This window comes from Citrus clementina, unplaced genomic scaffold, assembly GCF_000493195.1.
Source record: "Citrus clementina cultivar Clemenules unplaced genomic scaffold, Citrus_clementina_v1.0 scaffold_5, whole genome shotgun sequence".
Lineage (NCBI taxonomy): Eukaryota > Viridiplantae > Streptophyta > Magnoliopsida > Sapindales > Rutaceae > Citrus > Citrus x clementina.
This window is the reverse complement of record NW_006262201.1, coordinates 27,364,712-27,377,389: the sequence shown is the minus strand read 5'-3', so window position 1 is coordinate 27,377,389 and position 12,678 is coordinate 27,364,712. Positions and strand designations below refer to the sequence as shown.

The following is a 12,678-nucleotide window of genomic DNA, read 5'->3' as shown; positions in this document are numbered from 1 at the left end:
AAAGAGATAAAATAATTTTTTTTTAAAATTTTTTTAAAATAATTAACTTAGTTAATGAAAAATAATCAGTTGATTGATATAAAATTAATATCATTGTTTACTAATTAGAAACTTGTAAAGAGATAAAATAATTTTTTATTTTAAATTTTTAAAAAATAATTAACTTAGTTAATGAAAATAATCAGTTGATTGATATAAAATTAAAAGTTAAGATGGTGTCGAGGTATATCAGAAAAATCTCGGTAGCTCCTTGAGGTGATTTATCAATAAATTTCGTTAATTTATTATTAATGGAATTTTTAAACATGGCGATATTTTTATTCGCGGTTTCAAATGTATCAATGTGTACTCGATTACACCTTAACAATATTCGCGAATACAGTACATACAACTTCTTAAAGGGAGCACCTCAGTCTCGTCTCATCGTGCTTGTGCGCCATCGATACGACACCATTTCATTCCCTCATCCGAAAGTATTAATAATCGCCTCCACCTCCGCTCCATCCAGCCTCGCCGTCTCCGACAACCGGGAAACTCAAGGTCAGATGCGGTTTTCCAATATTTCAATCTCTTTCATTGAAAAAAAAAAAAAAAGAGTTTCGGGTTCGGTTCGGTTTAACGCTAAACCCGGTCGGTTCAAACCAACCGAATTGAAAATATATATGCATCCATATAAGGCAAAAAACCGGAACGCAATCCCTAGTCCCCCTTCTCTTTCTTCTTCTTTATCGTGAAAGAGAGAGAATACCTGCGCCCACGCTGCCGCCGCCGCTAACAAACGCCGACGCCGACGCCAACTCCCGCGCCCACGGTCTAGTTTCTCTAACCCTAAGCTAACAAAACAATCCGAGGATAATACGTAGCTGAACAGGTTAGTGGAAACACCATATGTATAGTTTTGTCTTTTTAAAGGTTTTTATTGTTGGTATGATGCAATTGTTGGTATGATGAAGCAGTTTTGAAGGAAAATTGGATTCAATCAATTTCCTCGACCCTTTGAAACCTTTGAAACTAACAAGTTGAAATAATGTTAACTCACTCGCCAAAAATTAGCTGGATTGGGATTCTCCGTGCTTCATTGTGATCTTTTGATTTTTGAGGAATGGCAGCAGCCTTTGGATCTTGGTATTAATTGAGGTTGCGAATTCGACAACCACGGTTGTAGACCTTTTGGCTTGTATTGTGATTTTGAATGTTCGTGATTGAGATTGCAGTCTCTGCTAGTGTAGCAAAATGCTACTTTTGCTGTGAAATTCTTTTTGTGTTCTTATGTTCAAACTAATTAAATAACTCTGCTGCTTATTTCTCAGATATTAGTATTTCTTGATTTCTTGTTCGATTATACTTCGTATGTAACTTATATTTGACAGACACTTGCATTGTCTTTGTTCTATAATCTACCTAATGGCATTAAGGACTTATTAGGAGAAAATCTTGGTAGTTGTATTAAATTTCTTTTTCTTCTGGTTTGTGGCTTTGCTGGCAGGTAGAAAAATGCCAAAGGTAAAGACAAACCGTGTCAAGATTCCGGAGGGATGGGAATTGATTGAGCCTACACTTCGTGAATTACAGGCGAAGATGAGAGAAGGTTGCTCTCTTCACACTCAGCAAAGTTTGCTGAATTTCTTTAAAAAGTAATAATAACTTTAATTTTCTGAATTCGCGAAACTTACAATTTTATGTCTTATCTTATTGGACAGCTGAGAATGATCCACATGATGGCAAGAGGAAATGTGAGACATTGTGGCCTATTTTTAAAATAGCACATCAGAAGAGCCGCTATATTTTTGACCTTTACTATCGAAGGAAGGAAATATCTAAGGAGCTATATGAGTTCTGCTTGGATCAAGGCTATGCAGACTGCAATTTAATTGCAAAATGGAAAAAGGTTTGTTTCGTAATCTCTGTCTGAACTCATGCTTATGTGAAGTATGTTCTTGTGTTTATCATCCATGAATGGGACTGCATAGTGTTCATGTTTATAACTAACAAAATTACTTGGTAAGAATTTACTCAGTAGTTAATGCAAAAAGTTAAAAATTGGATATAGTTAGTGATGGATATTTATGTTGGGAAATTAGAATCTCTTTTCCATTGTAGCATTGTTATGAATGTCTAGAGAATTGTACAAGAAATATTTGGCAAGCTTATTAATTTCCTTTTCTTCTCTGTCTCTTAGAGATGTTTTTTCTCTTATCTCGTTTTCTATTGAAAATATTGATGGATTCCCATTGTTATTTACCATCGTGATTTCTATTTGAAATTGCAGCCGGGTTATGAACGTCTGTGTTGCCTAAGATGCATGCAGCCACGTGATCACAACTTCCAAACAACATGTGTCTGCCGAGTACCCAAGAACCTGAGGGAGGAGAAGGTTATAGAGTGTGTTCATTGTGGTTGCAGGGGCTGCGCAAGTGGTGATTAATCAACTGGTATCTGCTTCTTTTAATCGGCAAGTTGATGTTCTGAGTTTAGACTGTTTGCTGCTTGATGTCAAATATAGCATAACAATCTCTGTAACTTTGCTATTGCAAATGATTATGATATATCTAATCGAGCATGAAACGTGATTCCTAAATTTGGTTCCGACTTTATCATTAGAGAGTGGACTATTTAGATGAGTGATAGCGTAACATCATAGACAAGAAATTCGAATAGTTTTGCACATGCTATGGTGATTATTATTGTGCTGCTATATTGTGTAGTTCTTATGGATTGAACTCTACCCGGATATCAGTTGTAAACTCATCTAGGTAAAAAATAAAAAATAAAAAAGAGCTTATTATTATCTCTTTTTTGTTGGGGGGGGGGGAAGGGTCTAATGATTTATAAACTGTTTGTTCGAAGAGAGAGAGTTTATATGTGAATGATTCTTCACAACCGTCAATTTTGATCACAACACATTTATTTTGGTATAGAAACTAGGTAACGGCGTGAATTATGTGCCCCATGTTACCTTTAAGCTCGCTCAATTACCATCATAGCTGAAAATTCTCTGGAAAATGAGGCAGACGCTGAGATATCAAAATTCTCTTCATCATTGATGTCCAACTTCTTTGTTTTGCTTTGAGTCGAGATAACCTTGAGAAATTTAATTAGTTCAATTTCGTCTTATCATCCTTTAAAAAGATGAAATAATATACGAGAGAAATAGTACACGAGAGATAACTTCTTTCGATTAAGGACGAATTAAGTTAAAACATCTTCGTTAATAAGATACCATGTCACTTACACTGTTCCACAATTTTCTAATTAATTTTCTCTAGTTCTTCACACTTCTCATGCGACATAAGAAAAAAATGCAATCCGTAAATCAACTTTGACAATGTAGAATAGATCTTCGGGACAAAAATTTTCAAATTCGCCGTTGCCGGGGATCGAACCCGGGTCACCCGCGTGACAGGCGGGAATACTCACCACTATACTACAACGACTGTTGGTGACGTCTATTCTAACTATATCTTTTGATAGAAAAACAGCAGCTATTCCAGATTGCCGAAAGAGGGCACAATAAAAACTCGGTAAATAAATATTCCATAAACTAATAACCTCCTTAAATAATAAATTCTTCGGCTTCCGATTTGGGCCGGTGTATTAAAATAATAATTTCACTCAATGCATAATATAATAATTTTTTTTCAAATCCTCTATGGCCCAATGAAAATTAAATTAATAATTGATCAAATATAAAAATATATTAATAATAAACAAAATATAAAATTCATATTATTAAGGATTTTTTTTCTTGATAACTTATATTTTACTTCTTTTCTAAAATATGCATCTAAAGTTGTTTGTTTTTTCTTTGTTTCTAAATCGAACTCAGTCTCATCCTTAATTTTATGTAAAGAATGCACTACATGTGACATATTTTTTTCTTGCTGTAGAAATTAGGTATTTGAGGTTACTGCTGCTTGAAAAATCTCTTTTATGAAAACATTTGGTAAACTATAACTATCATATGGATCATGATCATTATCAGCGGATGAATTCATTATCCCTTGAATAATATCTTCATTAGTAGGAGATTCCATCACTGCATCATTTTCACAAGAATAATTCAAAAGATGCTTAATATCTGTGGCATTTCTATAGCGTAGACCAAAAATAGCTTCATGTAATCGACGGATGTCTTCACCTTCAACAACTTGTTATTCGGTGGCCACACATTCGTCTAATCGAATTTTACACTGTCAAAAACATTTTCCAATGGTTGTTGTCTTCATGTATGAATTTTAGTTAAAAGAATAATACATGTACTAAGAAAACTCTTCATAAATTAATAAATATTTATTTATTGATAAATTAATAAATTATTCATTTATCGATAATAAATAACCTCGCTAAAATAATATTTTTTCTCGGTCCTAACAATATTCATTTATCGAAGTTTTACTGTAATTGATACCGGGAATTGGATAATGTTTTTTGAAAATTACAAAATGAAAGCTGGTAGTGGGTTCTGCCATCATCACGACGAAGCTAAGATTGAAACACTATAGGTGACTTTTTAATAATTTTGACAAAAAAAGATGTTTGTTAAACATCTTAAAAGACATTTGGTTCATAAGTTACTTTATATAAACAGTAGTGTTTGAGGGAAAAATAGGAAAGGCAATAGAGCGCCACGTGTCAACCAATTGAATGATTCCGGAACAATTTGAGGTACTCCGCATAATTAGAGGTACCCCACACAAATAGAGGTACCCCATGTAAATAGAGATACCCCATATAAATAGAGGTACCTTACACAAATAGAGGTACCCCGTACAATTAGAGGTACCCCACGTAACTCGAGGTACCTCCGAAAATATCCGCCATGAGAAACGTCTCCGCCTCCTAAAAGATATTATTCGATTTTGTTAGAATTAAGAATAAAAAACGACGTCCTAAAAGGAGGGACAGCCGCCTGCAACCTCTGCTAAAAGTGAAGGACACTGTCCCAAGGACAGTGGTCCCCAACCGCCTACCCGACAGCTACTGCAGAGGTACCCTGGACCACTCTCCAGCGCGCGCCATGTTTTTAAAGGATGAGATACGCCGCGAACATGCACATAACGGCCCAAAAATCATAAAAACGGTAAAAGGACGTTAGCCAAAAAGGGTACGCCACGTGGCAGCTGAGGTACTCCATATATAAATGCGCCTATGTTTCATTCTCCAGGATGCTCTCATTCGCCCAAAAACACTCACACTCCAAAAAAGAGAGGTTTTCTTCAATCTTAAACCCTAATTTACAGAGGGCTAGCTAGCTCTCTTTGCCATAAAAGCTTGAGTTTGCTAACTTGAGCGTCGGAGTGTGAACGCCGGGGTACCCCGGCTTCACCTCTAACCTCTATTTCACTGTTTTGCAGGCGTGAAGCTCGTTTTGAAGGACACCTCTCTTGTTTCTGACCTTCCATCATTGTTACCACTCTCTCTCCCCTTCTCACCTCCCACGAATTTCAGATACACCGCCCAACACACAATAAACCAGTGAGGTACCCCATCTCCCCTCAAAATAAAAAATTTATTGTTCTAGATTGGTTTGGTTTTTCTTACCCCAAAATCAGTTGAAAACAATTGGCGCCGTCTGTAGGGAAACGCACAAAAAGCCTCCACCGCGGTTACCAAACTAGTTGTTGTGTGTACTCCAATACATGGCACCCGACGTACCTCCCGAAGGTTTAATGGGGGATCCTACAAGGATGAGAGATGACAGCAGCAGTGAAGGTAGTGATCCTGCAAGAAGGGTAGCCGCATCAACAAGGGCAAGGGTATCAAGCAATCGACGGGTGTTCGCCAAGAGGAGGAACCTATTTCGCACAAGCGTTTTGAGGATCTCGCCCACGCAATACTTAGGGCGGTAGGATCTCGGGCACCCGAAAGTTCTCTTCCACCAGTGACGCTAGAAGCTCCACCACCTCAAACGGACGACCAAGCTATGGTCACAAGAGGGGTACCCGAGGCCAGCAAGCCAAAGCATAGGCCGTCGGGTACCCGTTCTAAGTTTCAAACCGTGGGCTCTCGAGACGAGCGTTCCACCGCCTCTTGCAATTCCCGCAGCAGCCAGGGTACGAGGCGTGCAAAGCACACCCACGAGAATCTCCGTGAGAAGTTAAACGCCAAAAGGGCTTCTCAAACGGCGGCGACATCATCGGGTACCCCGACGGTACCCCACGAACTTGTGGAAAAAATGGAGAATCTGGAAGCCCAAGTGAAGCTCCTCTCCGAGAAGCAAAACATCACAGCTGCACCAACGCCAATGACCTACCAATCGCCATTCACTATAGAGATTAGGACAGCAGCTCTCCCCGAGGCGTTCGCCATGCCTCAGATACCCCAATACTCGGGTACCACTGATCCCTCGGAGCATGCTGAGCTATACCGTGACCAAATGCTTATTAAGGGTGTAGATGAGAGCGCCATGTGTAGGATGTTTACACACACACTCACGGGCCCCGCGAAGTCATGGTTTCGCTCTTTGAAAGCGGGTAGCATATCTTCCTTACACCAATTGTTATCCGAATTTACTAAAGAGTTTTCTTATGCTTCCACTCAAGATAGGGTAGCCTCCAAACTTGCCTTTATCAAGCAAAGGGAAGCCGAGCCTTTGGCGGAGTATGTAAGTCGTTTCCACCAAGAGGTGCTGCGAACCGGAGCATTTAGAAACCAATACACATTGACCCATTTTGAGAAAAATTTACGGTTGGGCAAGTTATGTCGTTCTTTTCAAAAGAAGCGTCCACTTTCATATGGGGAAGCCTGTTCTCGGGCGTTACAACAAGTGGAGATGGACGAAAAATGTCAATTGAAGCGCCAAGAAGAAAAGGCCGATGTTACAAAGAACAAGGAGAAGCCCAAAAGGATGGAGGCCCCAATACCACAGGTACCCCGACCACGGAGCCCTCCACGGGTTGCCCCGCGGGGACGAGGGTATAACCCTCAGGGTACCTCAAGGGTACCCCAACCTCCAAGATCGCCACCACCGGATCAGCGAGAGCCACCACCGAGACCTCGGTACGAGTCTTACCACCCACTGAATCGATCACCAGAGCATATCTTCTACCATATTCGGGATAGCGGCCTCTTCCGTCCTCCTAAGCCAATGAAGAAGTACCCCAACATGAAGCGTAGCCTAAAGTATTGCGAGATCCATGAGGATTTTGGTCACAGCACAGCCGAGTGTTTCACCTTGCGGGAGGAAATTGAATCTTGGATTCTCAGCGGGTACCTCAAAGAATTTGTTGCTGGCATGAGAGAAGCTCGGAAATCCGCGGAGCAGGATAAGGGCAAGCGGGTAGCTGATGGCAGTCCTGAACGAGAGGTACCCCCTGGACATAAGAAAGGCGTGTATGTTCGGATGATCATGGGCGGACCGACTTTGGCAGGCCAATCTAGGAGGGTTATCAAAGGCTATGGTAGATCGTTGTCGATAACCACCAATATGGGCAGAGAAGTCAACCTTAATGATTGGGGTACACCAAGGGTACCCCACCATCCCCCGCCTATCCTTTTTACAGAAAAAGATGCGGAGGGCATCTCGTACCCCCACGACGATGCCTTCGTAATCACGTTGAAGGTTGCCACTGGTAAGGTAGCAAGAACTCTCGTAGATACCGGCAGCTCCGTTGACATCATTTTCAAAAGCGCCTTGGTTTGGTATTTCTTAAACCAGTGAGGTACCCCATCTCCCCTCAAAATAACAAATTTATTGTTCTAGATTGGTTTGGTTTTTCTTACCCCAAAATCAGTTGAAAACAAGTAGTTTTAAGATCGTTTTGAAATTTTGTGACTGGTGAAATAAGTTGTTTTTACTGTGTGGATGAAATAAATTGTTGATTTAAAAACAACATGCTGTTTGGTAAATTACGTTCTTATACTCGCGATGAGTTTAAAAAGTATGTGTTTGATAAGTTTTATTATATAGATGTTGTTTTGTTATATAATCACCAATTGATACATAAGTTTAAATTGCTTTTATTTCTATATTAGGATTTATAAAAAAAATGAAATATAACTATCTTTATGTTAAAATATTAAGTTGTAATATGAACTTTAAAAATGTGTGGTGATTTATTTCATAAATTGCTTATTAAAAGTAATCATTTACCTATTTTAATAAGGCTATTATCTAAATGGAGAAACTTATGAAATAAATAGTTTTAAAAAAAATTACCAAACATCATTTTTATAAATTTATTAAAAAAAACCCCGTTTATAGTGTTTCAACTTTAATTCTAAAAGGGACCTTAGAAGTAAGTAAGGGATTACTTTTAATTGGTAGTTTATTAAATAGTCACTACATCTTTTTAAAATTTTTACTATTACCAAAATATTTTAACCAAAAAATTATATCTTATTTTTTCATAAGCCCTAATATATAAATAAAATACAATATAAAATTATATCAATTTTAGTTATTATATATTAAAAACAATATTTTCATAATAAAAATTATCAAATGTAAATGCTCTACTTTTCAAACTCACAACAACTACAATAATGCAATTTATTCAATACTAAGGTTGCGTTTATTTTTTTATCTGAAACTTGAATATGTCTAAATTTAACTGAAGTTTGAGTAAGTCTGAATAAAAATGTCCGAATGACATGTTTGCTTTTTTCTTTTTCAACATCTGAAGAGAAAAACTTAAAAGCTAGTAGTTTGACATAAATATCATTTTAAGTGGTGCATATATTTATTATTCATAATTTATAATTTTCACAGGTTGATTAGTTTGGTAGCATTAAAAAAAATACTATCATTGTTGATCTTAATTTAATTTTTTAATAAAAAATGTAATGATAACATCAAATTTTATTATAAAGTCAACACCGTTATTTTATTTTTGATTCATCACAATGGACATAATTTGGTTTGTTCAATATTTCAGTTTAGTTAATGTTACTTTGTGAATAAAAATTTAAAGCAATTTAAAAAAATAACTTTTTTTTTGGAAATACATTAATTGTTAAGGGTATTTTTGAAATTTGAAATTAAAATTTTCTATTTAGACTTCAGACTTCAGATAAAAGTGGACTTTTTCTATTCAGATAAAATTGTCTAAAAATAAGTGATAAGTTAAAAAAAATCTAAAATAAACAAATATATGAAAAAAAGAAGAAGTTAAATTCAGACTTCAGACTGAAAAATAAAGAGCACCTAAGTTACTTTTTTACTAACAACTTATTGTAAAAACAACTTATTTTATCAGTTACCACAACTTTAAATAGTCTATAGTCTCTTGAAGGAGATGAAAAAAAATTAATTTTTACTTTACCTACCTCCACTTTTTAAAAAATAAAAAGAGAATAATCCAGAATGCAAATACATGCTTCCAGATATGCTAAATGTTTCAATTTGTGGGAAATTTAACTTGTAACAACGCAAATGGTCCCGGGTAATTTATCTTTGCTTTCAACTTAAATACGTTATACAAGCAAAATTAAGCAAACAAATTTGATGAATTAATGACAAGTCAAAACGATAATCGAACAAAGAAAGGAACAAGCTTTGTATGAGAATATTCTGAGTTTCTCTTTCACGAGAACATGTCGTTAATTCAGCTCTCCCTTCGGCTCCACCCGTGATGATGGCGGAGCCCACCACCAGGGACCATTGTGTAATTTTACAAGAACATTATCCAATTCCTTACATCCCTATTTTTGAAAGGGAAGGTGTGATGAATGATGGGAGGCAACGTAGTTGATTTGGATGACGATGATGATAATGCAAAATTATTATTTTTTAATCATACACTCAATGATTTGGATAAACTAAACTATTTCATAACCTTCCAAGCTAAGAAAATTCTCACTACAGAAACTCTTGTGACTCACTCTATTGCTTTAAATTAAATTAAAATTTTAATATATTCCTAAAGTCTTGAATTTTGAATTAGATCCCGACCAAATTAACTGATTAAACCATTTAAAATTTTGAACTTAGATTGCTGGTAAAATTAATCAGCAAATAAAAATTTTTCTTAAAAAATTATTTTTTTGAAAAAATAATTTCAAGATGAAAATGAAAAAATCTTCTGTAGTGCTACAAGTGGCACGTCCCATGTATGCCATTGTAAATTTGTAATGAATGGATTGGAAAAGGTCACTACATGAGAGGATAGACAGACGCTATCGAACCTTTTTTCTTTTTTTTCTTTTTTTTGCCCCTTTAGAATATTTTTTTTTTTGATATCAATCACGAGGTATCCTGGGGAGGACCCCAACTATGGGAGGCACCTTTAAGCCCGTACCACAACCCAGACTAGAAGTCCCCGCTCGAACCGGGAGGTACAAGTTCTCCCAACAAAGGCGACTTCCCTGCGACTCGAATTGGAGAGCAAACCCAGTCAAGCCACTTAAGAAGACTCCATTACCAGTGGAGCCAACACTTTATTGGTACCCTTTAGAATATTTAATCGACTATGAGAATTATAATACTTTATTTTATTTTATTTTTTTGTCACTAACCGTTGGACCTACTGCAATATTATTACATTTATCGTTCAATGAAAGTGATTACTGGGGCCAACAAACCCAATCAATCAAGCCTTTTACAACGACACATACTAATGCAGTCGTTTACGACGACACCTGTCACAGAACGGTTGCATGTGATGCAATGATCGAATCATGTGCATGATCAGCCACCTCAAGTACTGATTTTACCGTTTTGCCCATTATATAAAGTCAAAAGAAACGAGTAACGTAAGCGAGATGATTCCATGATCACCGACACTTTTTTTGAGCACCAATAAATAGCTTTTGCCTTAAAACATCCAAAGGGTAAGCAAAGCAAAGCAATTCTCTCGAGTGTTACACAAAATTGCATATAACAAAACCTTAATTAACAAATTCAAGGGTTCAGGTGCTGTACCTCTACAGTCCAAGCATTATCAAATAATAAAATAATTAACAAAATTAATAAAGTTTAGTCATGCTCAAACTGTGAGGGCACGTAGTCACAAACAAAATTCAAAGCCAAAACTGGCCTTCTTTCTATTGTGGGACCCTCAGAATATATCATTGCGCAACAATTTTTTTTAATTTTTATACAAAAGGCATGAAACAAAATAATATAATAGTCGGCATTCTAGTACACGTGTAATCAGCTGGTGGTGGCATCACCAAGGAAACATGCATTCGACTGTTAGATTAAAAGAATCGCATTCACGGCTGGGCCTGGAGAGCGTTAATGCGCTCCGTAGCAGACGATACCACCAGCACAGCTTTCCAGCTGGCTACCCCAACCTGAACCAGCAGAACTCGATGCTTTGCAGTAACGGTCCGAGCAAACAAAACATACAGCTGTATCCCAATCACTCTAGCTAACTTACGCCCATACTCCACCCAGTGCACATTAGCAATTATTGAAAGAATGACAACAGCCTTCATCTTATTATCATCATCAGCGACCTATTTATCATCTCTTTTATTTTTTTTTCCTGAATAAAAACAGCTGAACAACTAAACAAGCGCCACATAAACATTAACATAGCCATATAAAAATAAACAAATTGACGTGCCAATTGAATTTACTACACGTGCGGGAAAAAAATCGACAAGAGAAGAGCGCACGTGCGAGCCGAGTCGCGCGTGTGAACTCAAGAGAGCGAGAATGAGAAAAGAATTAGCTGGATGAAGCAGTTGGAGCAGCAGAAAATGCGAGCTAGAAATCGGCGATTTTTCGGTGAGGCCGAAATTTCGGAGATTGTTTTTCAATTTCTTGGATGTTTCTAAGGCTTCGAATCGCCAAAAAGTCGCCTCTCCGCAGCTCAATGAACCGGTTGACATCATCGATTTCCCCGGAATCTACTAAGACATTATAAAAATAAATTAATAAATATATAAAAACGGGAAAAATACTTGTAAAAAACAGAACGGTGGCAGATTAAGCAATAAAGCTGCATTGTACCTCTCCGGTTTGAAGGCCGCTGGAATGCATGAAACTGAGCCAAATCTGAAACAAAGACGCAACGGTGAAGATCAAAGAAAACAAAAAAAATGAAAAATAAAGAAACTAACTAAGCTGTATGTACACCGACCCGAAGGAGAGGGAGAGTGAGAGGAGAAATAGAGGACGAGGAAGCAGAAGAGAGTGAGGAGAGGAATGAGGTGGATGAGCTTCTCAGGTCTTGAATGAGTTGACAATGACGACGACAGCGCCAGCGGTGGCGGCGACAGTGAGAATCGGCGAGGCTTTGTTGTTTTGCTCTCGTCGTCGTCGTCGTCGTAGACTGTCGGTGAAGTAGAAGAAGAAGAAGAAAAAGAAGGATGTAGTTCTGTTAAACGAAGGTCTTCTTTTGATGATCCTCCGGCGCCGCCGCCGCCATGGATGTGGAGCTTGGAGACCGGTGAGCCTAGCGATTGCCTTTGCATGGTTAGTGAGAGAGAAATGGAGAGAGATATTTTAGTCGCTGCGGTTCTGTTGTGCTCTGTGTTTCTTAATGTGAGCAGAGCATTCCATTTTTTGTTTTAGGGCAAATTCGGAAATTCTTGGCATCACATTTTTTTAATATATTAAATTTTTACATAATTTTATGACGTCATTAATGTATTTATTTTTATGAATTTTTTTAATCAACTCGTAAAAAAAAAAAATGAACTGAGAGTCTGAGACAGCTATGCTCTCGTATTTTATTGAACTGTGGTGCCTAGTGGATAAAAAAAGAAATGGTCAAAGAAGTCAAATAG

At 37.3% G+C, this 12,678-nt stretch overlaps 3 protein-coding genes and 1 non-coding gene across 5 annotated transcripts; 2 read left to right on the top strand and 2 right to left on the bottom strand.

Moving 5' to 3' along the window:
* Nucleotides 1–414: 414 nt before the first annotated feature.
* On the top strand, nt 415–2,772 carry LOC18043044 (protein BUD31 homolog 2). Of its 2 annotated transcripts, none has more exons than XM_006432724.2 (4): nt 415–540; nt 1,487–1,588; nt 1,701–1,888; nt 2,270–2,772. In XM_006432724.2, exons 2-4 carry the CDS (start codon nt 1,495–1,497, stop codon nt 2,423–2,425), a joined length of 438 nt encoding a protein of 145 aa, XP_006432787.2. In that variant the 5' UTR covers nt 415–540; nt 1,487–1,494; the 3' UTR covers nt 2,426–2,772. The 2 variants fall into 2 exon arrangements, with proteins under 2 accessions (XP_006432787.2, XP_024040003.1); XM_024184235.1 differs by lacking the exon at nt 415–540 and adding an exon at nt 572–871.
* A 590-nt stretch (nt 2,773–3,362) lies between these two features.
* Nucleotides 3,363–3,434, bottom strand: TRNAD-GUC. The gene has a single exon. It is a non-coding gene; the product is annotated as a tRNA-Asp (tRNA).
* Nucleotides 3,435–5,923: 2,489 nt separating this feature from the next.
* Nucleotides 5,924–7,660, top strand: LOC112098095. Its single transcript, XM_024183713.1, has one exon. It carries the CDS (start codon nt 5,924–5,926, stop codon nt 7,658–7,660), a length of 1,737 nt encoding a protein of 578 aa, XP_024039481.1.
* Nucleotides 7,661–10,946: 3,286 nt separating this feature from the next.
* On the bottom strand, nt 10,947–12,457 carry LOC18042052. The gene is made up of 3 exons (XM_006432723.2): nt 12,030–12,457; nt 11,900–11,944; nt 10,947–11,796 (listed from the first exon to the last, which is right to left on the bottom strand). Exons 1-3 carry the CDS (start codon nt 12,361–12,363, stop codon nt 11,654–11,656), a joined length of 522 nt encoding a protein of 173 aa, XP_006432786.1. The 5' UTR covers nt 12,364–12,457; the 3' UTR covers nt 10,947–11,653.
* Nucleotides 12,458–12,678: the final 221 nt, after the last annotated feature.